At 39.0% G+C, this 23,332-nt stretch overlaps 1 protein-coding gene across 5 annotated transcripts in view; it reads right to left on the reverse strand.

The window, feature by feature from the left end:
• Positions 1–373: 373 nt before the first annotated feature.
• KLF3 (KLF transcription factor 3) overlaps positions 374–23,332 on the reverse strand; it is a 29,373-nt gene continuing 6,414 nt past the window's right edge. For 3 of the 5 annotated variants that reach the window (XM_080399405.1, XM_080399407.1, XM_080399406.1), the window contains 5 exons: positions 18,269–18,365; positions 10,866–11,361; positions 10,272–10,422; positions 5,592–5,752; positions 374–4,437 (listed from right to left, as the gene is read on the reverse strand). In XM_080399405.1, coding sequence (XP_080255531.1) covers positions 4,256–4,437; positions 5,592–5,752; positions 10,272–10,422; positions 10,866–11,361; positions 18,269–18,325 — 1,047 coding nt within the window. In that variant the 5' untranslated portion in view covers positions 18,326–18,365 and the 3' untranslated portion in view covers positions 374–4,255. Of the gene's footprint in view, positions 4,438–5,591; positions 5,753–10,271; positions 10,423–10,865; positions 11,362–18,268; positions 18,366–23,179; positions 23,253–23,332 lie in introns of all 5 variants that reach the window. The other 2 variants (XM_080399409.1, XM_080399408.1) reach the window with 1 other exon arrangement.

The following is a 23,332-nucleotide window of genomic DNA, read 5'->3' on the forward strand; positions in this document are numbered from 1 at the left end:
CCCTGGCCGCTCCTGCCCTGCCCTGGCCGCTCCTGCCCCTGCCCTGGCCGCTCCTGCCCTGCCCTGGCCGCTCCTGCCCCTGCCCTGGCCGCTCCTGCCCCTGCCCTGGCCGCTCCTGCCCTGCCCTGGCCGCTCCTGCCCTGCCCAGGCCGCTCCTGCCCTGCCTGCGCCTGCCCTGCTCTGCCTGCTCCCCTCCCGCTCCTGCCCTACCTGCTTCCGCTCCTGCCCTGCCTGCCTCTGCTCTGCGGGCTCCTGCCCTTGCCCTGCCCTGCCTGCTCCTGCCCTCGGTTGTGGGGATTCCTGAGCACACCTCTGACCCTTGTACCCGCATCAGTCCTCTCTGTCATACAGCATATGATGACACGATCACAAGCAATATTCTGAGGGGTTTATTAACAAGTATGATACATATGCATTGTGTACTAAATATGAGGACTGTACAGTACAAATTTATGTTCACAGTTTGACATGACAAAATGTCATTACTGAATTCCCATTGGACTACCAAAGTAGAAACAGTGAAAGTACATGAAACATTCACATATTTAATAAGAAAAATTACCAAAATGTCTCCATATTTGCAAGTTATAGTAATGCACGCTAGAAACCTTTAATTACCCATTCAGTCTTACTAGCTTATAAAATATATTACATTTTATTAAAAAATTTCTGCATAGTTTATACAAGTATTAAAGTAAATATAACATCCCTGCTACATTTGCAGGTGAGAGATGCTAAGCAGAACGATTATTTTGACCCTCTAATATTTAAAGTACATTTTTTAAAAAGTGCTAATATTTGTAAAATATAATGAAAACTGGTGTAGCCCTCTTAAGGTAAGTAAAACGTAATTTTTTATAGAAAATATTTGTATTCACCTACATGTTGCTAACCTTGACAGAGACAACATACCTGGACAAGATGTGGCATTAGAAATATCACTGCAGAATGGCAGTGTATATTTAAATAAAACCACACGCATTTATACCTATGCAGTTTTTCGTGATTGTCTTAGAAACTAGTAATTTGTTACAATCAAATGACTTAGACACATTTTAGTAAAACAGTATCACCTGTTACACACCACACAATGCGATACTGCTAGGGAAAAAGGTGGCTTTTTAAAATATACACGTTCTGCAGCATTAGGGTTTTCTATGTATCTAAACTGGCTTTTCCTTAGTAAGGGCAAAGACAGAAGGACTGGCTTTAAAAAGTACTTAGTCAGGTATATTTAAAAATTACAAGATAACCCTCAAATCAGAGTTTGCTAAAATGAATCAATGAGCCAGTTAAGATGTAAATTCACATTTTCAGCTGAAAGACAAAATTGTATTTGTGAATTTTTTGACATCCCACAAGACACCACAGACACAAGTGAAAAAATCTATAAGCAAGGCATTTATATGAAATAATCTCAAATATTTAATACTTAAATTTCTGTTGTCCTAAATCCCAAGGCACATGGGTAAAGATATTTGAAAGTTCTATTGAATCTCCACTGTATTTGTCCCCACTATTACCATAAATATTTTCAGGAAAAATGTAGTATATAGGCTAATGAATGAACATGGCAAATAACCTAAATTAAATTCTCCAATGTAACTCATGGTTACAAAGAAGTTCTGCACCTCGGGTACTTGATTTTAGACTTCTAATTAAAAAAAAAAAAAAAAAATAAACCAATAAAACCCATACACAACCAAACCAAACAAAAAAAAATTGTGAAGGCCTCAAAAGAGAACAGCATTGGAAAGAAATTTCCTTAAACATTCCAAATTCTATGGATTTGCATATGTTAAGCTAAAAATGGGACCAACTGCCATTAAGCCATTTATTTCTATAAGATCTCATCTGCTTTTTTCCCTAGAATGTAAGAGAATTATTTTCATCCCAGGACACTGAATGTCTGTAGACTTGTGACAGATGCTACAGGGACTCCACACACCCTCTCAAGTGATGTGTCTGCATTTATGGCACTATCATTAAAACCTAGAGCCTAGCGAAGGAGGCCAATTCTGCTACTGCTGCCAATAAAAATATCCAACAAAAATCTCCATTCTAGAACAGTTGCTCACTAATATCCTCCTCTTCCCTGCAAGTTCCTCAACATCAGTAACAATCTGGCCTACCAAAAAAAGACTGATTCATCTCCCAGGTTTCTCAGCTCCATAGCTAAGCAGATGAAGGCCAGTTACAAGTAGATCTGGTGTAACTTCCCTCAGTTCTAGCGGAGTGGTGAGGATGTATGGTGCTCTAACACAGCATATGGATCTTCCTCATGAAAGCTTTGCGGCAATGTTTCCAAGTCTGCTTTGCAAATCTCCATTCTCCCCTTCGTAGAGCACATGTTCAGGGCTCCATTCCTTAAATAAAATTGCCAGTTCCATATTCCCACATACAAGATTTGCTGAACAACTGGAACAATACTTTTTTTCACAGCAGTTGCTGTAGGACTGTTTTCTCCAGGAAGTACAGATCCCGCCCTTCTGTAATTCTATGGTTACGCGGATGTCAGCAGAACACCTGGTAAACTCCCATCACCTAGGGAAGGCTTTTTGCACTCAAAACTGTTCCAAGACTACTTCAGTTTGCTGTTGGGACTCCACAGGATGTAGCAGCACAGCCTACCTGCTCCGTAACCTCAAAAATACCCACCTGCAGACGGACACTCCACCTGACTCCTCCTGGAGAGTTTTATGAAAACTCTTCCTCCCCTCACCCCTCCATTTTCCAGTGGGTTTTTCCCAAGAGAAACAAACCCCTGACTTCAGTATGTTTAATTTGCAGGGAATGCTATTTGCCTTACATAGGAGAAAGAAGAAAAATGCACCAGTGTGCAACAGCCTGGAGAAATACATCCTGTTTCCTTGCAGTGCCACCAAGTCTCCCAGCTAATAAAGTCAGAAACCTTCCTTTCAGCAGGCTTCCACAGACAGGAACATTTCTAGGGTCAGCTGCAGGTTGCTTGATTTCAGTTAATCTGTTGTGTTTGCTAACCGACATGGGAGTTAAGACTTGCTGATGCGGTATTTTAATACAATCGACACATCCACAGGGAAGCTTCGTCTACCTACTGTTGAGACGCTACCAGAGTCACAGACCAGGGTTACCAAGTGGATGATCTGGTATGTTTTTATCCAAAACAGATACATGACTCATTTTATCATCAGAAGTGTTTCATAATGTCTGATGCCATCTTGTCATAAAAATATTGTGGATTAATCATTTTAAATACTGTAGTGTATTAAAGTGGCACTCACTTGCAACAATACAGGTCAGAGCATTTTTGACATAATGATTGCTATTTTCTGAGGTACAGCAAAGAAAAAAAAATATTTAGAAGAAATGTAGGGGAGCGATTGTAGAGGGACAGTCTACATCCCTGAAATGAGGTGTGGTAGGTTTCTATGAACATCATTTAATGCCATATCATAGGAGAGTACCGTGTGTGTTCCATCCATACACTTGCACAAAAAGCAGACACAGTGTCACACAAGGCCTTCATTTAACAAATCCACCAGGGCATTATGCAATAAAAACAAGTATATCTACTACACTATAATACAGAGGACAGATGACATTGGTTTAGATGCACAATATTATATATGGACCAATTCCTGCCAATTTTTCTTCTTGACTGGGGTAAATGATACGATGACTCAATCTTTCTGTAAAGTAATTATATTGCTTCGATTTATTTCTACAGTGTCATTCACTGTTTGGGCAAAGGGGATTTCTAAATTGGGTGTCTTTCTAAAACTGCTGTATTAACCATACTGCAGAAATCAACACAGTTGGGAGAGTCCATTAATTGCATTGTTAAGCATAAAATGAGAGTGTATCTATCCCTTACAGGGCACATAAATAAAAAGTCTCTGGCAAGGACTAGCATTTTGGATATTCAGTAAATTTACTACTTTATCAGTATATGCTGGGTTGATTATATGAAGAAACCAACAAAAGCTGTTAGTTTACAAATTCCCTTACTCACAATGGAATACACTAAACATACTGTCTGCAAAAAGGGTTTGCTTAGCATCCCCAGAAGAAAAAATAAAAGGAAAAAAAGGTGTTCACATTCTTTAGGTCTGACCCGTGGCAAGGACATAGAAGGGTTAGATAACATCTGTTACTGACCATATGTAAGCTTTTAATGGTATAAACTCAGAGATTCAGACCAGCTGAATCCAAATCAAAATGCATGTGTAAAAAAAAAAAAAAAAGTGTGACAGGAGTCGGGGACAGAAGACATTCAGACTAGCATGTGGCGTTTTCTGTGAAGAGCAAGATGGTCCGAACGTGAAAAGCTACGGTCACAGTCTGGGCACTGAAAAGGTTTGATTCCCGTATGCTTGCGGAAATGCCGCGTTAGTTCATCAGAACGAGCAAACTTCCACGTGCATCCCTCCCAAGTGCATTTGTACGGTTTTTCACCTGGAAAAAGAAACACAGAAGTGGGGATTTAAGACAAACATATCAGCTAAGTATTTGATGGATTTATCCTCTTGCCTTGTCAAATTTCAGCAAGTACTTTTAATGATTACTCAAAAAAACCTCTGAAGAGCACTCGGCTGTGGAGTACTCTGCACTAGAAACTGTGTAATTGATGTTAACGGATAAAAAAATTGTTTCCTGCCATAACTTATTTTTTTGTTGTCTCTCTGTTCCTCTCTCTGCCCTATCAGCATTTGTTTTGTCTCACCAAGGCCAGAAGTGTGAAGGTTTAAACATTTGTTCAAGTATTTTCAAAACCAGGACCTATATTATGTGGGGGAGAGGACTGGTGCTACCATTCAGCACAGCAGGCAGAAATTTTGTTGTGACCTCTTAGAGTTACTGTAGTATAAATAACTGGTACCACTGCCGCAAGTAGCTCAACTTAAAAACTCTCTCCATCTTTACTTCCTAATATGTGATCATCCTCCTCCTCCTTAAAACCATTGTGCTGCCCAACAGGTAAACAGCTGGCTTGATGCAAGACAGACATGAACTGGGCTCCATTTTACCCTAGAAGTGTCTCTTATCTTCGTAAAAGGCTTGGATGTACATATATTCATTCAGCATGCCAAGAAGAACATTGCAGTGGAGAACAGAGATGGGTATACGTTTATTGGAACATTCACTCAGAAAAGAGCACTATCAGACCAGTGGTTAGCATGTCCACATGAAGCAGATGTGTTTGTGTTTGGCACACAGTCCAGACTTTTGCAAATGGGCTACTCCCATGGAAGTCTCAGTCAAGTTTAACAGTGATGTAAGAGGTGAGGTAGTGCAATTTGAACTGATTTGGTGTTTACAGGGTGTGCAGAATGAGTAATCTGCAAGCAACTGGACAAAAAATGAGCAAAGAGCCAGTGAATGTAAAGCATACACTGTAATCCTGCTTTGCCTTACAGTCTCTTGTGGGTTTCTCCTGCTACATCCTCCGTCTTTCGCTCAGCCTATTCATTATTTTCAGAACAATGCCTGATCTAACTTCTGTCATTTAGTTATTTACACATGTGGTCACCTGGCCATTAGCACAAACTAAAAGCTTAGTCTACTATTTTACCACAGACAACAGAATAAAAGCATAGCAATGCTCAAACCTGTATGGGTTCTTCTGTGAGCTTTCAGATGGGAGCTTTTAGTGTAGACCTTGTTGCAGCCTTCGTAATCACATCGATGTATTCTGCGTTTTCTTTGAGTGTCTGGAGATTCCACAGGTAAAGGCCTCTTTCCTGGCTGAACTATAACTGAAGGGTGATTCCTGCAAAGTCAAACTGAATGTTAAAAATGAAAAAAATTTAGCACAGCAAACCCCAGCTAATACGACTCGTGACAAAGCTGTTTATTCACTACCACTGTCTCTTGGCAGAAAGAACAACATTACATGCATGTCGAAAAATTCAAGAGGGTTTACCAAGTGTTATGTATTCTAGCAGTAATATTTTTAAATCTTTACTCACTTCGTGGCATGATGTAGCCATTTTTACTACTCCCTAGCTTTTTTTAAACTTACAAAGGAAAAAAACCCTTAAAATTCCTGATTTTCAGTCAAACTGAGACTTCTCAAACTCTGGGTTCATAATGCACTTTTCTTGTATTTGTTCACAATTTTTGTTCTTCATATGTAACTAATTCACTTGTAATTGGAAACGGCTATTCCATATCATTAAAGCAATTGTATCTTTAGAGTTTCAAAGCAGAACTTACTCTCTGTTGTTCCAGCCACTCCTTTAGAGAATAATTAAGAATTTCCTGTTTGGTGCTGGCAGGAGGGTGCGGCCTCCCTATACCACTGACGTCAATTCCTAAAAGTAGAGTTTAGCCTGTGTGGCACACCCACAGGATGTCTGAAGTTGTCCCTCCACCTTCATAAACATCATTTTTTGCTTTTGAAGCCCACAGGTACGGTACAGGTAAGACATGTACTAACTACATATGGACTTAATGTAACAAACAAAACCATAAATATTCACATTTGTGAAAACACACTGAGCTTCTTAAAAGGTGTCAACAACTGTGGCCGCTTAGGTTTGAACGGCACTTCTGCTGTAGAACTGGGGACAACCTTGATTCTTTCTTCCATGCTGATGTTAAGAGAAGGAAATTCAGTATGTTTGTCAAAAAGGTTAAGTGGCATTACAAATCTTGTAAAGTCACAAAGTTGCATTTTGCAACCATTAGCAGATCTGTATCACTGCTTTAATGTATTTTTTAGCTTTTAACTGAGTATAATGTGCAGATATTAGCATTCCTTGTTGCAAAACTAGCTCCTCCGCGTGACAGAAATAAACTTTTTTCTCAGTTACTGTATTTCACATTTCTTTACTGATTTAATTACATTTTATAACACTAAGTTAAACCAAATTCCTTTAGGTCCTAATTTTCAGAAACACTGAATACCTACTTCTCTCAGCAAAATAAAGGATATGTGCTAAAGATAGAAAATCTTTCACATGGTTTAACAATAAAAAAATTTTCCATTCCTCTCCACAGCAGCAGGATGGGAATTACTGATGTGGGAAAAATTTAATTCTGTTATTAATTTTTAAGAGTTACAAGCTTGAAATTGGGAGCCAAATTCTGTCTTGGGTGTTTCTGTGACTATTGAGTAATGTACTCTTCAAGTACACATTAATCTAGCTAAAAATATTGTAATGGCAGGAAACCTCAGATGGTGATGTTAGACACAGATGTACACGCTCCCAAATAAGAAAGGCAGGCTTTTAGCTTCCAAATAAATGCTCCTCTAAAGCAATGCCCAGTTTTAACGCTGTTGCATACTAGTCTTTTACTATTAGTCTATTATTATATATTCTATATATATTAAAAAAATATATTATTATATTACTAGTCTATTATTAACAGGAGAAGCTCTGGCTTAGGACAGCAAGCAAACTCGGTTTAAATCCCTATATGTGGAGGCTAGTCCTGGATATGGTAACATCTGGAAAAAGGGAGAAAAAGGATATTGGCTGCACACTGTTTGTGATGGTTTTCAACCTAAGTGCATGTAAAAAAAAGCACTGAGAATTTTTCTCTGTCTCATTTTCCCTCCAGAGGAAAGGAGGCTGGCAAGACTACAGAATGTTATCAATAATCAGATAGGGCATGGAAGTTTTAAAAATGGTTTAAGCAGTGATAAATACTAAATGCTGATAATAAAAGCACAGCCCTAATTCTTTCATTCCCTTTTACACGACCAGATACAAATTCACCCAAGTCTAAACATTTAAGCGTCATTCTTTAATAGGTAATAGTACCTTCCAAAAATCATGTTGCCACTTCAACAGCTTTTTCTTCTTTACCAACTGACCACACTATGCTGACAGTATAATTTAGACTTTGACACTTGCACTCACAAGAAAATACAATGTTAATGCGGCTTCTTATATTTGGTCAGAGATTATTACCTCATGTATGATTTTAGAAATAACTGCATAGTTATGTCACTTATCAGACATCCTAGAAAGGTCAGCAATCCCTACAGAAATGCCACCAACATTATACATTTATAACGCCTGCCAAAACCTAACACTGATGCAGAATCAGTCACTTAAAAGTGAGACTGAAGATTTCCTATGTCCTTTTAGTGTAGCTTATGTCTGAATACTGCACTTTGGGCAGTTGAAACCTATGAAATATGATAACAAATCATTGCCTAACTATAGCTCATAATACAGAAAGACAGACTGATGAAGCTGTGAGACAACAGGAAATTTTATAAAGATCTAGGTCTCTCATTTTGTAACTCGTGTCTATGCATTGTATTTGTGTTTTTTATTTTTTTAAATGATGAAAAGATAAAAGCTACCATTTACAGACTTCTTGTTGTGGATACAGAAGAATGTGAACTTGGAAGGGCTGGCTTTAGAAACGAGCAAGAACTGCAGCTCTACAGGACAGCTCGGAAGCAATTTAAGCCATTACAATGTGAAGACAGGGTCTCCATAAACATAATGCTCTGCACGGGCAAGCGCAGAGGAGATGCTTTGGAAACATGGACTATTGAAATGTTTTTTTAACACCACTACCTACACATTATACCAAATTCTTTATTTGGTGGATGGGTTACCTGTGGAAAACTGGACTCATCGGGAAACAATTAATGCAAATCACTAATGCAGGTGATAAATCTGCAGAAGTCTCAGCCCTGGAGGAAGGGTGTGGTATCAGCCAGGAACAGCACTTACTGGTTTGCGCTTGTTAAAGAGGCCTCAAAAGTAAACTGAACCATCTGATAGTCCTAACTCAGCAGGAGTTAGTTCCAAGTACATACAGACCTCACTCCCTTGTGTAGCAGGTCCATTATGGAAGATAACTAACCATCTAGTAAACATGGATGTTTACCATTTTATTATATGTTTATTATAATAAAACATATAAGGTTATTTTTAAATAAACAGCATAAAGTTTCTAAAAGCTAGCTGGCAACTAGTTCATTGCAAAGACCCTGCAGTCTAGAAGCTGCATGTAGGCTGGTTAGAGACTTGAAAACAAGGAAGGGTGCCCAGAAGAGAAGCCTGTACAGAACGTTGTTAGCCCAGGAGCTGCAGTGTGCCTTTTATCCTTGTAACGGTCATGAGCAGGAGGAAGAGGATGTCTGCTGAAGGAAATGCAGGAGACCACCTGTCTGATGCTCTCTCTCTTTCTTTCTTAATCACCCTGCACTCACACACGGGTTTTGGGAGTCTGGCTCTGAGCCCTTCTTCCCCACTCTAGGAGGTGAGGTCTCGCACAACACCTCTAAGGGCAATGGGTGAGCAGGAAGAAAGGGCAGAAATGGATTCTGAAGTCATGTACCATGAGCTTAGCTCAGTTCCCACTTCAGCTCCTACCAGAGTCACTTCAGCAGCCTGCAAGCCTGCCCAGAGCATGGCCTGCTGAAGGACAAGCTGGGCTCTGGGCATTCCATGATTTTGGCAAGTTGACAGAATTTTCCCTAGGAAAACAGGAAATGGAAAGGTGCCTATGGCTCCTCAGGTACTTCCTGAGAAATTTTTGATATTCCAAATTAAAAAGTTTCTGCCCCAGACCTTGATTCTTTCTAGCCCTTGCTCTGCCTTCTGCAAACAGGACTGTTTTTAAACCCAATTAAATCTGTGATCCAGTTCATGCAGTGGCCCCAGTAACAGCTGTACCAGCACAATGGGTTGGTACTGGGATGGAAATAGGTGGCTGGGAGGAGAGTGAGCTTCAGGAACTACTTGAGCTGCCAAAAAAGCCACCCATGGAACAACATCCTGGGTAAACATGGAATTTTCACTGGCCTACACAACTTGTAGGCCTGAAGGGATTCCTTCCACCAAGCAGCCAAAATTTTTTAGAAGACAAAGAGGTCCTCCAAGAAAATAAAGTCACAAGAATATTTTTAACGAAATGTATTTCAGGTAACATAAACACAGAAATCAGTATGAAATGCCTCTACAGTATCTTTCCAGTTTGCTGCTGGTTATACAAACAGGTATCACTGGCTTACTGTGAGTCCTACTTTCAGTAAATTATAAGATTGAGACTAGCATTACTTCAGAAGCGTATTATATAAATGGCAGATTCATGTGGCTGCGATGTATAAATACATATCAACTCCTGTACTGCTAAAGAGGGGGCAAAAAAAGTTGAAATCACATTTCACAGTAGCAGTGGGGGGGGAAAGGATGTTTTTCTACATTTTACCACATATTCTAAATCACAGCAACACTCCACTCCTCAAAATCAGTAACTGCTGCAATGAACTGCTTTTCATTCTTCTGCTGTTCTCGGGACTACTGTTAGCTACTTACTCTTGCAACATTACTTGCTGGGGAGACAATGAGGTCATCATTGGAGGTGACATTTGTTCAGGATAGAAGTCAGTCTTTGATGGTTCACTTCCTGGCTCTGTTTTGATTGTTTTCTTCAATGTAGGCTTCTCATAAGACTCAATAACAGGCACTGTATGGGGGAGGGTAGCAGAGGGAAGACAACACATCAAAAATATCAAGAGTTATGGAAATAGAAAATTGATATAAAAATCTACTGTTAAAAGAAATCCCCCATCTCTATACTTAATGCAACAATTTATGCTAAAATACAAAATCTTCCAGTTTTAGTCTATCTCCTGATGAACTATGATTCAAACCCATTCTATTAAATTTCATCAGTCCAACATTCTAATCAGTCCAAATCTCAGGAGATAAACAGCTTTATGCGGGTATAAATCAGAACTCAGTAAGTTTGGTAAAATATTTACACAGTAAACTCTATGCCTGTGTATTTCAGAAGAACAGGAATTATTTCCCATTTCCTAAAATGTGAAAAACACAAAAGTGATTGGATATACAGTTATTTTCCCAGGATGAGAGATGGCATAAAAAAGAAACCCTGACAACACCAACCTTGCATGCTACTTGGAGTTTCCATCTCATCTGCAAGAACTGTAGACACCATGATGGGCTGCTGAAGATGGGGAGCATACATAAAAGGAACTGGCTGGACCACAACCGGCTGTATAACTGGGAGTATTCCAGGGCTTCTTAGTCCGTGGCGTGAAAGAGCAGCGGCCATTACAGGTGGGATTGTTATTGGCATGGAAATAGGCTGTACTCCTGGGGGTGACGGTGTGAATTTACTGAGAGGTGAGCTGGGTGAGGACAGAGTCAATCCAGGTGAAGTTCTCCTGTGCACAGTCTGAAACTTTAGGGGGGAAGGAGAACTTCCAGTTGAAGATGGTGAGCTCCGTTTGTTCACTGTAAGGTCTACTGGCTCCATCTGGATTCCATTTGATAGTCCTTCAGGGTTTGAGTAGAATTTATTGTGCAACATACTTGGTGTAGAATAAATGACGCTGTATTTGTTTGGCTTCATTTGGTCCATGTAATTGGACGGGTATGACTGTCAGAAGGAGTGGGAAAAAAATATGGAAAATCAAATAATAAATCAACACACACACAATTACTGCTGAAAAAGAAAGGCAAATAATAAAATGAGGCAAAATGAAAAAGTTTCAAGAAAGCACTTTAATGTACTTTCTAAATAAAAGTGAACTAAATAAAGCCGAAGATTTCACACAAAGGCAGTTACTCAAGTACTGATTCACTGTTTCAGAAGCAATGTAAAACAGATGATGAAAACAAATCCTCAAGGTTTATTCAACTCTTTTCCTCCCTTAAAAACTGCTTTTCACATACTAAGTTGTGCGTTACTTAACTGACCTGGGAGATACATTGTGCTACGGCCAGCACATAACTATATATGAAGGATCATGAAGTCAAGCAAGAGGGGAGTTAAATTAGACAGAATTGCAAGTAACAGGTCCCAATCAACTGCTTAAGTAATTGGAAAACAATCATCACTAAAGCAAGAAATTGTGTATCTCAATCATACAAACAATAAAAAATACACAGCTGAACTATATAAGCAATGGGTAGGAAACTCAAAGAGTGCAAAAGGTAAATTCTAAACACATACACAGACACACATACACTTAACTTTTTTTAAGAAATAAAGCAGCTAACTAGCCAGTTTGATTTTGAAACGTTAGTACAAGCATAAACAGTTGGCATGTTGTCAGTGGTAGCTAGCAGTTCTCATTATAAGATCATATAAACCCCTAAGCTAATCTTGACCAACATGATGATATACACATTTTAGTGGAAATAATTTTTGTAAACCAAGAAGTATTAACATTCATTGCAGAATAAAGTATTAATAAACAACTATCCAGATCAATTTTGCAATTAAAGTGTTAAAAACTGAAGTTGTTTACTAACAGATAACTTACAGTGAAAACCAACGTGATGTTTTAACACAGCAGACAGACATAGAAAATACAATCCACACAGTGTTTTAGCCCTTAGATGGTGTAAACTTTTTGAAATACAATTTCAGTAAAATTTGGATTCTAAGTAAAGCTTCACATTAAGGCTAAGCTGTTTCACACCAACATTAAAAAACTGCTGATTCTTTGGCATCAAAATTATTTTGATGAGTGGTATTAAAAAACATTCAGAATGGTAGAAAATTAAGCAGATTAGCAGTACAACAGTAATGTACTTTTATACAATCATTTCCATGACATTTCAATTACCTTTTTTTCTTGGGATGAAAACTAGCAAATACATATTCCTGGTTTCTTAACTCTGTCTTCCCTGTGAGTGCCCATTAGTTGATTTTAAATGTGAGCATTAACTAACATTTTTGCAAAATGACACATTTTTCCTTTCAGTTAGTTTGAAACAGTGAGTTTAGAAAATATTAGATTTTCCTGCAGCATTCATAGCACTGTGATAAAACAACAAAGCTGAGTCACCTATTCCATAAAATACTCAAATAAAGCAGCATCACAATGGTGATTAATCTTCAAACAGTAAATATTACATTAAAACCTCTGAAACTTTATTTATGCTCTCTATGACTATTCTTACAAATTCAATCTATAAAAACGTTCATCTTTGATGGTAAATGGCTCCTCAAAAATTCTATTACAATGCCATTATCGCAAACAGTGCTGGCTAAAACAGGTTCTATACATTTACCACCACTGCTAAGCCAAGCAATGAAATTATCATTCTAAGTGATGAAGGCCACTGAATACTGCGAGTTTAGTATTTAACAGTATTTAGTATCTACTACATCTGATCAAGTTGTGAGTATAGGCAAAAATTCAAAATTCACGCGCATAAGAGATAAGAAGTACTTCAGTTAAAATTGCTGTTATTGGCTTACGGTAGAATTGCTGTTATTGGTTTACAGTACAAAGCCTACTCACTCGGCTTCAACAAACTAACTGTTCCACCACTAAACATCAGTGCATTTACAGTGCTTACAGCTATTTCTTCCATTGCAAGAACACTAGAAAAAGACTATGCAATTTAAAATCTTAGGGAATGTTTTCAGTCAATGAGTCTATTAAAGAACAAAGTATCTCCAAGCTGCAACCTTTCTATATAAACAGTTATCTTCTCTCAACTCTTTAAGCAACACTAGGAGTATGTGCGTGCTGAAAAAAACCCTACTAAAATGTGCAGAGAACTGAAAACTACAAAAGTTAAGTCAAATATACCTAGACTACCAAGAAACACTCTCCAAGAATTAGGAAGAAAATGATGTTTTGAAGAAGCGATTATTTTAAGGAATTGGTATTTTACACCATATGCCTTGCATTATTTTGCATAGAAGGTTTCCATTGTTGTAATTAAGCTGGCACAGATTTAACATCAGCTATTTTTTCTGGCAGTTTGGGGAAGCTGAATCATTTTTCTAAACTCTTCATCCTTCTGTGATTTTAATTGCTGTTTCTATCTGAACTGTAGATAGATTTGTGACAGAAAAACGTCGTGTGACAATCTGTGTTGGGAAGAAAAAGAGTGAAGGAGTTGAAAAGGGTGCTAGAACAATGAAAAGGAGAATATCTGCTGTTAGTCAGACACTGGTAGGAAACGGTTTTGCTTCCCTATCAATGAAGTGGTTAAAACCCTGTTCATTTGCAGTAAGTCACACTCAGATGTATCTCCCAATTCTGAAGTTAAGCTTCCTGTATCTTAAGAGCACAGCAAAGTTTCAATTTCTAGCTCCCTGGGACACCACAATTGCCATTAGATTGATATGAACCACTGCTTTCAAATTTGCTAAGTCACTTTCCCTTTCTTTGCCAGGGAAGTGGACAGTACCCCTTGGGGGATATGGGATGGGAGAGTAAGACTTCACAATCTTTCTCTGTAAATGGGGAGCATTAACAATAGCAAACAAACAAAAAAAACCCCAACCAACTACCTCTATTTGGTTTTCTAAATGCCACCAACTGTAGGAAGCAGGAGTGTACTTCACAGCCTGCAAAAGCAGTCTTTTCTCACCTGTCCTAGAACTTAGGCAAAATATCCTGGTGGAACAATGGAAAAGTAGATATCATTGTTCTGTCTGCCTGAAATATTTAAGCAGATACATTTTCCTTGGATTTCTATTGTGGAAATCAAGCGTATGCAGGAGTTTGATCTGACTTGGATTGAAAAAAAGCCAACAAATTTGCCCTTTCCTGTAAATTCTGCTTTCCTAAACTTCCCCGTGCAGAATGTTATGTTGCTACAGTAGATCACTCTAAAGATGCAGGATTGTATTTCAACCTGTATTCCGTTACAGTCTCCGTCTAGCTCTTTTTCATGTTTGCATTGATCACTTTCCTTCTTTGGGCCTTACAAAGCAACCCATTTACCTTTCCTTGCTGTTTGTCCATAATGAAACCCAGAGCACTGAAGTCACAAACAAACTGGAAAATGAAGCAAAGGAACTTCAAGTATTTTTGAGTCATATCCATGTGGCTCACACAAATTAATAAATCCAATAAGAGAATCACCAGGCTTTTCCTCTTGACAATCTATCACGAATAAAGACTGGCCAAATATGTCACAAGAACACCTAGCACTGCCCAGAAGACTGCTGCTTCCACAAGGGGACATTATCAAGCACTACATAATCTGCTGAGTTGTTATACTGCTGCAGTGAAACACCTTCTTTGTTGTACAGGTGAACAGATTTGGAAGCAATTTCCCAAATCCTTTATGAACTACGTAAGTCTATGAATTAAACGTTAAAATTTAGCCAGCCTCTTTGAAGAACAGATACAAGCAAAGAACCTGCTTACCTACTTACACTATTTGTCAAATTAGTATCGTACAAGACGATGAATAGGATTTAATCCAAATAGTAGCTAATACACAAAAAAGCATTCTCACCACATGAAATTTGTATTCCAGTACACTACCTAAGACCTCAGCCCCTCATGTGACACATACCTATCCTTAAGAATGGATGAAACAAGTCGTTTGGGGGAGGACTGATGGAAGGGCAGAGAAAAACTGTTTATTTCAATTCCAGGTAAGATGGTAACACATATAAAAGCAACTTCTTTCACTAAACAGTAACTGATGTTTGTCTGAATGTTTAAAAAGTCCTTGCAGTAAATATTCAGGTACAACTCAGATGACTTTATCACTACTTCATTAAGAACTATCATAAAATGTGTTCAATAATACAATAAATAGCATAAGCTATTGGTAGACTGATGAAATACTGCGGGTGCAAGCTTCAGTCATCTGAGAAGTATAGTTAATCCTTTTGGCCACACACCCTGAAATACAGTGGGTATCAAAACCGTAATTTGCTTTCCTCTTCCACCTGACGGGATACTTTGAAGACAGACTTTGTATCTGTATATACCTATAAGGGAAGTGTATTTTCAGGTAAAATAACAAATTAATTCCTAAGAGGCTTCATTTAGTTTGGCCTCTAATGATACTATAAAAATTAAATATACAATAGAAACAAATCCTGATTTTAGATTTCTGAGTTACATCAGCCCACAGTGAACTGAATGCTATGCTTAGCAGTTCCAAAACGTCACACTAACAGTTCCTTTTTCCTTCCACCTCCTCAAGATGCGGTCAAGAAAACTTAACAGACTCAGTGGCTGCGATCCTTTCCTGTGTTCTCTCCACACCACGATGCGTCCCTTTAGAAGTGTCTCCAGAGCTGTTTGTGCTGGGGAGCTGTGGTGGCAGAGCTCCAAGGAAGCTGCAAGACCAAGAAGTGCTGGGGAAGCCAGGACCTTGAGGCTTGGGGCTGAACAGCCTGTGTGTGCACGTAAGGTGAAACGCACACTCCTCAGCCCAAGGGAAGCAACAGCAATCTCCATAAGGGGAACCTCACTCAAAAAATGTCCTTTCCTCTTGACTTTCTGCTTTTCCTTTCCTGCCTTTTTGGTTTTGGGGTTGTTTTTTTTTTTTTTTTTTTTGGGGGGGGGTTGCATTATGCAGTAATGAAAAGGAAAGCATACAGGTTTGGTAAAATGCTCTGAACAGTCTTTAACAACTGGCCAGAGTGATGACACAAGAGTTGTAAGAACACCCAACGTGACTCCAGAGGTCCAATACACGGAAGGTACCACTCCTCTGCAAGGAGCACACAGTACAGAATAAACAATATTTGGAACTACAGTCTTGAAATGGGCTTGGCGCAGAAATGCTCCCTTGTTCTAAACCACTGCAGTTTTTCCTTCACTTGCTGGTCTGGGGAAGACTGCTCACTCCTCTCCTGGTCAGTCTGTTGACAGACCCACCCTGTCCATCTTGCAGAAGCCCACAGCTGTCTCTCATGTGCATCACCTCAAGACACTGCAGAACCTTCTTTGGGAGATGAAGGCAGGTGTGTACAAAAGACAGCCCACCGCATCTCTATAGGGATTTTCTGTTACTCGTGTAATGACACTTGTAAAAGTAGCCCATTTTCTGCCTTTGACGGACATCATTAGATACCCTTAGGTAATCACAGATAATCACCACTGATCTTTAGAAGGTTATACAATAATTGTGACTGAAGCGACACAGAAATTGGCCAATACTAAAGGCTCTTTCTTGACCTAAATATTGGAATTTTTCATACTCACACCCTCGGTTATAGATCGGTTATATTTCTATCATTGGTCCCAAGTAAATGAACCTCATGAAAGTCAGACTTTAATTTTAAAATCTTAACTCTCAGAAACTGTTACTAGCACTAAAGAAATCAGACTGCTTACAGATGTATTTAAATTGATGACAATTATTCTACATTTTAAATAAACCTGGAAACAAACTTTTCACTGAAATACACCATTCGCAGCATGAGTTTAATGCACTCTAATTTATGTACACTGACTTCACCCCTTTAACTGATCTGCCTTTCTAGAGGTGTGGTTTTATGTTATGCTTGTATCTGATCTTATTGCAGGCTACTGCTGAAAGGGGAGGTCCTGTTCCCTCCTCTTCCCCCCTCCCCTTGCTCTAGCATTGAGCAGCTGCACAGAATGAGTCACATCAGCTTCCTGACCTGATGACAAAATAAGGGTATTTTTGGTGGGTTAGCAATTCTGACCATTCAATGAGCCGATCCGAAAGATCCAAATCATTCTGCGGCCACACAATTGCTTCATGTCATACAAAGGAGACACAAAGCTGGAAAGGAGGGAGAAAAACCTAAACAGCAGCAGCCTGCAGTTGAATAGGTGAAGTATACATGAAACTGCTCCCTAAGGCCCCATTTCCCTGACAGCCTAAATCATTACAATTCCCACTGTCCTCCCCCACGCTACACATTCCTGCTGCTCTTATCAGACTCTTCTCTGAGATGACCCTATACATGAAGCTAATAGAAAATTAACTCAATCGAAAAGAAAAGGTCTCTCCTTCCCCTTTTTTCCCCATTCCTCCTCCACTGCCCTGGTTCTCATCCGTTCACATGGTAATGCACCCAGCTTATCCAGAAAACACACCACTGCTTTTTTTGCCAGGATTAATTTTCTGCTGTTTAGAGCACAGAGTTAGCCTTGGACACACATTGTCAAGACCGAGAGAGAAACAGTGCAGGTGACAGTGAGAAGCTGTTCATTTAGTTCGAAGATGTAACATCAAAACCACAGATTCCTGTCACTTCACTGTGAAGCCTGGCAACGTAACTTCAATCCACCTCCATCAACAGCATGAGCTACAGAGATTACATTTGCACTGCAGTGGCTGAGGAGTACTTGGATGTTCTCTCCTCTGCTCCGGGGATGAAAGCACTAGCAGAGGTAATGGGACAGATCATTTATGGGCAACAAATTAATCGACTACAGAAAAAGTTTCCTAGAATGTGAATTTCCCTGCCCTAAGAGGAAAATATAGTTTCACAGCCTTTCCTAAGCTCAAAGCTTAGAGAAATCTTGGTATGAATTTAAAGGTGGAAAAACTATAGGGTCATCACAAAAGCTAATATATTTTAAGGGTCTTACCACTGAAACAGGCTCCATGGCTTCTTGCTTGATAGGGACTGGGTCAAACATCAGCATCTTTTTTATTCACCTGTTCTGATGCCTCTGAGGTCCTGGCCTGCAGGAGAAAGACAAGGTGTTAGAAGGCCCCAGGAAACCCCCTGATCAACTTTCTGAATTGTAGAGAACTTCCTATTTCATCAAATTAATGTGAATATTTATCCATCTCTAACATAGCTTCCTAATTATTTGACTGGCCTTCATTTAAACATTTCAGTTATTGTAAGTTTATTCTTTCCCAATTGCTACTGAAACAAAGGGACATCTGCTCACTTTAATGAAAGTTAATTTGAATTTTTATTGTGCATGTCGGCATACCAAGATTACAGAATTGTCATTTTCATTAGTTGTCAGTGTGTAAACACATCACAGTTTAGACTAGGCATTTCTCATCATCATTACAACTTCAGAATAATCTTATTTATACAAGTGAACTGACTCGGGAAAGGATATCTCTTTTTCTAGAGTCCTCGTAGAAAAGTTGAAACTTTTATGAACAGTGACATTGAAATCAATGCAAAAGAAAGATTAAGATCCAGAACTAATTTGTAGAAGTACATTCAACATGCTGCAATAACTTAACATAAAAAAATACATCACTTACTTCCCTGACATAATAAGTTTTACTGACAATTCAACAACAACGTGTGCTAACTATGGAAAAGCACTTCAAAAATCTGGTCGTATTCCATGCAGCTTCAGTTGTTTCTTCTACAATGTTCAACCTCACTTGTCCAATTCTATCTTATCTCAAACTGCCTGAGATAAAAAGTATTTAGTGTAAAGCATGCCACAACTTAACTATCATACTATGCATTTGCCACGGTCAACTTGGAAAGACGCTGTGAAGGAAAGGAGGAGATACCTCTTCTGGGCAAAGCCACGTGGGTAGAGAGTAAAAACCAAAAAAAGCAAAGGGAAGTTGTTCTCAATGACATTTAGATGTTGACATGCTTTTTATAAATCTCTTGAGGTTACACATTATATGATGAATGTTAAAGAAGCCAGTTCTGACCATACACTGTAGAGTTCACAGCCCTGCCAGAAAGTGGTATGACCTCTATTAAGACACAAGGGCACACACAAAAAAAAAATCCACACAAATCCAGTTCTGACCAGTAGATGGCGCTGGAAAGAAAAGAATACAGCCAGACTACACCCGCTGGCGACTTCACCCCAGGGAAGTAGGCTAAAGGCTCCACACCACGTTTGTAGTTGTGGCTGGAAAATTCTCCCAGAAATGTATATGAAAATGTTAAGATGTACCTCCTCAAATTTAAACAATTCTGATACACCTACGCTAATGAACAATCTTGCAATTAACTATCACATAACCAGCACCATTATAGATAAAAATTTGTTAAAAGCTTCCAGAGAAAGACGGCATGAGCTGTTTCAAGTCTATCATTAATTATTCAGGTATATGAATAAAGTTTAAAGACTTACAGAAATATATTACAAGTGTATAGTTTGAATAATGAAACAAACAAGTATCAAAAATAAAGATTCTTCATAATTCTTCTGACAAAAGTCAAAGGCCTGACAAAACCGATTTGCAAAAAAAGTGAAAAAGAGAGCAGTACAATAGCTCTGTGTAATTGCCAGTTTAAACTTAACATGTAGTTTTATTTTAGAAGCAGCTGTGTAAGATGGCACTATTTGCTAAAAGTTGTGATAATTTTGTAAATACTTTAGGTATGTGAGAAGACTATTAATTATACTATTTTTCATTCCATGGTTACCTTTTTCAGGTTTTTAATGTTTCATATAGCTAGAACTACTGTTTCAGAAGACTGTCTTCCCAGAAATACATCCACATATCTATGCATTAAATATGTATCTGTACATATGCAACACTCACACACATTCCAACACATACATACGCATTGTGAAAACAGAAAAAAAAAGTTATACTTTTAGACATAAAAAATGTTTACAGTAAAATGTAGCCTCTTGGACTTCAGGTATAAGAGTTTGGAACTACTTATTTTCAGGTTTCCAGAAACTTTCAAATTTGAGTTTGTATGTGCATACCTAAAGTGACACACCAATCTGTACATTGGGGGGGGGGGTGGGGGGGTGGGGGGGTGGGGGGAGAAGGAAAGAGTTTGTTCTAAGTAAGCAGTCATGCTTCCAGGCTACTCTGTCATTGTTGTTATAAAATTGAATTTTCTTCAGTTTAAGAGCTATTCCTTTTATTTCACTTTTTGTTACAAGAAGGTGCATGAAAGACATTTGATAAACGTTTCACATGTCATGCTACACATCTGAGCATTTCCTGAGAGGGTTCTAAATTACTGTGTAGGAATTAGACTGACATAGAGAACAGAAAGTGTACTGCACTGAATAAAAAGTGACAAGTGATTCTTTACCTTTCTCAGGTACAGTCAGAGGGAAACATTACTTTTATTGCTGCATCATAGTAGGGGAATTGAGCACCTCTGTATCACGTTACTCTTAAGTGGTAAGTTTGTTCTCCCCGTTTGATAGTGACTGGAAACCAGTTTTCAAGAAAGGAAAATTAATTAATATATAACGCTTGGTCCTGTCAGCCCAGATCACAGGGTCAAATTCTTATTTGGTGGAAACTGATATAGCTGCTATAGTCAATATAAACCAGCTTTGGATCTGGCATTTACAATTTAGCTCAGAAGGACACTTTCCTAAGGCTGCAAATTAACTCACAAAACAGTTCTCTTTGTATTTAAAAAATAATGCTCCAAATTGATTGCTTGGACCACATTCACAAGCAAGTACGTATGTGCATGCACACTCACACGCAAATAAAGCATGCTACTTCTAAGTCAGTAGTTTTTCCTAGTCTATTTGTACAGTTATGCCTCCTAACTCAAAACCTCCAAATCTATTTCTCCTAAACATTTGAGAAGGGGGCAATAGGGAAGGTAAACAGTCTTATCTGTTTCTGTTACAGAGGAATGAAAAAACAGTTGGGTTCTACTTTACACACTGATTTCATAATGTACTTGTTTGAAAGCCCACAAATTGTTTAGTAAATACAACTAGTTTCTGGAAAATCAAAATACTGCCTCTCATTCCTGAGGTACCCTGGAAAAAAGAGTGAGAAGACAACAATATATTCATATTAAGTGTATTAAAAAATAAAGGCCTTTGTCTTTCACGTTATTAGATGAACTATTTTGCATTAAAGTGCTTTTTTATGTGGGTTAAAAAAAATTAAAATGCATGTAATCTGAAACTAAATAATTAACTACAATCCGGTAGGCAAACATTCCACCCTCTCTTTTTTTTCTTGCTCTCCCTTTTTCTGCCAACAATCCACCCAGTTTTTACTTTTTTGCCTCCTCCCATTCACTCCACCCTGTGGATCTCTGCCAAGTCAGTCCAACTTGTCCAAACAGGACATGGCTTTTGATAAGATTTTGCTCACACCCTGTACTTCAGAAAGACAAATGAAGCAATTGGGGTTTGTATGCAAATAAGGACAGGTGCAAGGTAAAGTCCAGGCAAAGTTCCTCAGTATATTCCTATCTGAAGTCCAGTGAAGACAGAAAGCCAGAAAAAACACAAACTCTGCCCTTATAATCCAATATGCAGCAAAGTATCCCTTACAGAAAGTAAGTTCATTGTAGAGCTCATCGCCTTGTCAAGACTGAAGACTTCTCAATATTAACAGTATGGTTTACTGTTTCAGAGCATTAAGAGTAAAGGAATGCTTAAAGGTACTTAACACGTATTCTGACGACAAGGACTTGTACAGATTATTTACCCTGGATGAAATGAGCACAGGCGTTAAAAGAATGCACCCAGACTACACATCTGCACTGCAGAGCAGCTGGAGAAGGGCAACCACATTGCAGCTACTCCCAGCAGCTCTGTACATCTACCTTCAAGGTCCACCGACCTGTTATGAAAGGCAAGGGTGGGGTGGAGGGCCAGTTTTGACTGTGCTCATCCAACAACTACAAAGCCCTCCTCTAACACAGAGCCTTTGCTCTCATTAAAGACCTGGTAGAGCAGTCAGTGACCTGACTCTTGTTGCGCACAGAGGGGTGGTAACCATAAATTCTGCTTCTCTTCACCCAGCATGCAAGCATGCACGGGGTTTGCTTTCTCAGTCTTTGTGCCTGGGGGAGGCAAGGAATGCTGACCCATGGTAGAGTGAAGCTTTGTCTACAAGCTTCAAAGTATGATTGTTATTGTTGGTATAATTACAGAATAATGTAATATTATCTGCTAAATTAGCACTGCATGAGTGCCCTCTGCAAAGACACTGCAACTCTTGCAGCACTGTTGACATCTAGCAGCCAACGTAAGTCATGCAGCCAAAGCTCTTCAGTCCAAGCCCTTTGGGCTGCTGCTCTTGAAACTATTACTTCTTCTGTCAGCCTTGAGTTAAACTTCACCCAATACTAAGGAATAGTGATAATATCAGAAGACTCTCCACTAATGAAACCAAACAGACGGGGAGGTTTTCTGAACATGGGTGAGAAGTCGTCTTCAGGGGAACCTTGAAAGAGAGTTTGACAGAGAAAAACCAGTTTCTGAGAGCAGGACTCCCTGGAAAAGGTACAAAAAAATTTTTCCAGGGCTAATAACAAGATTTGTTTGCACTTACTGTAGCAGTTGCTCATCAAGACCTGAGTCAGCAAAGAAGTGTTTCTAAACTTCCATGAACTTTAATGGGAAGTAAGCAAGCGCTTAACTGCACTGGCCCCCAAAACAGCAGCAAGGCTAAGAAACTCTCCAGCTCAGCACAGCAGTCAGACTCAAGTCAAAGCAAGCAAGAGCAGGGGAAGGAGGAAAAGCCCAGACACGGTACTGGGGGAAAGCACTGGTGCAGCCAGCCCATGAAGAACAGAGCAGGGGGAGAACTGTAAAGAACTAGTATACCAAGAAAACCTTTCACTGATCAGCAGCTTTCTGTGTTTGTTGATTCACTGGATTCCCATTGGTATGGTAATAACTGTTGAAAAAGTTAGGATCATTTAAGAAGAAAATGGTACTTGGGCAGAAGTTTTCTGCTGAAAGTGTTACTTGATATGC

Source organism: Falco punctatus (genome assembly GCF_963210335.1).
Source record: "Falco punctatus genome assembly, chromosome: 1".
Taxonomy (NCBI): domain Eukaryota; kingdom Metazoa; phylum Chordata; class Aves; order Falconiformes; family Falconidae; genus Falco; species Falco punctatus.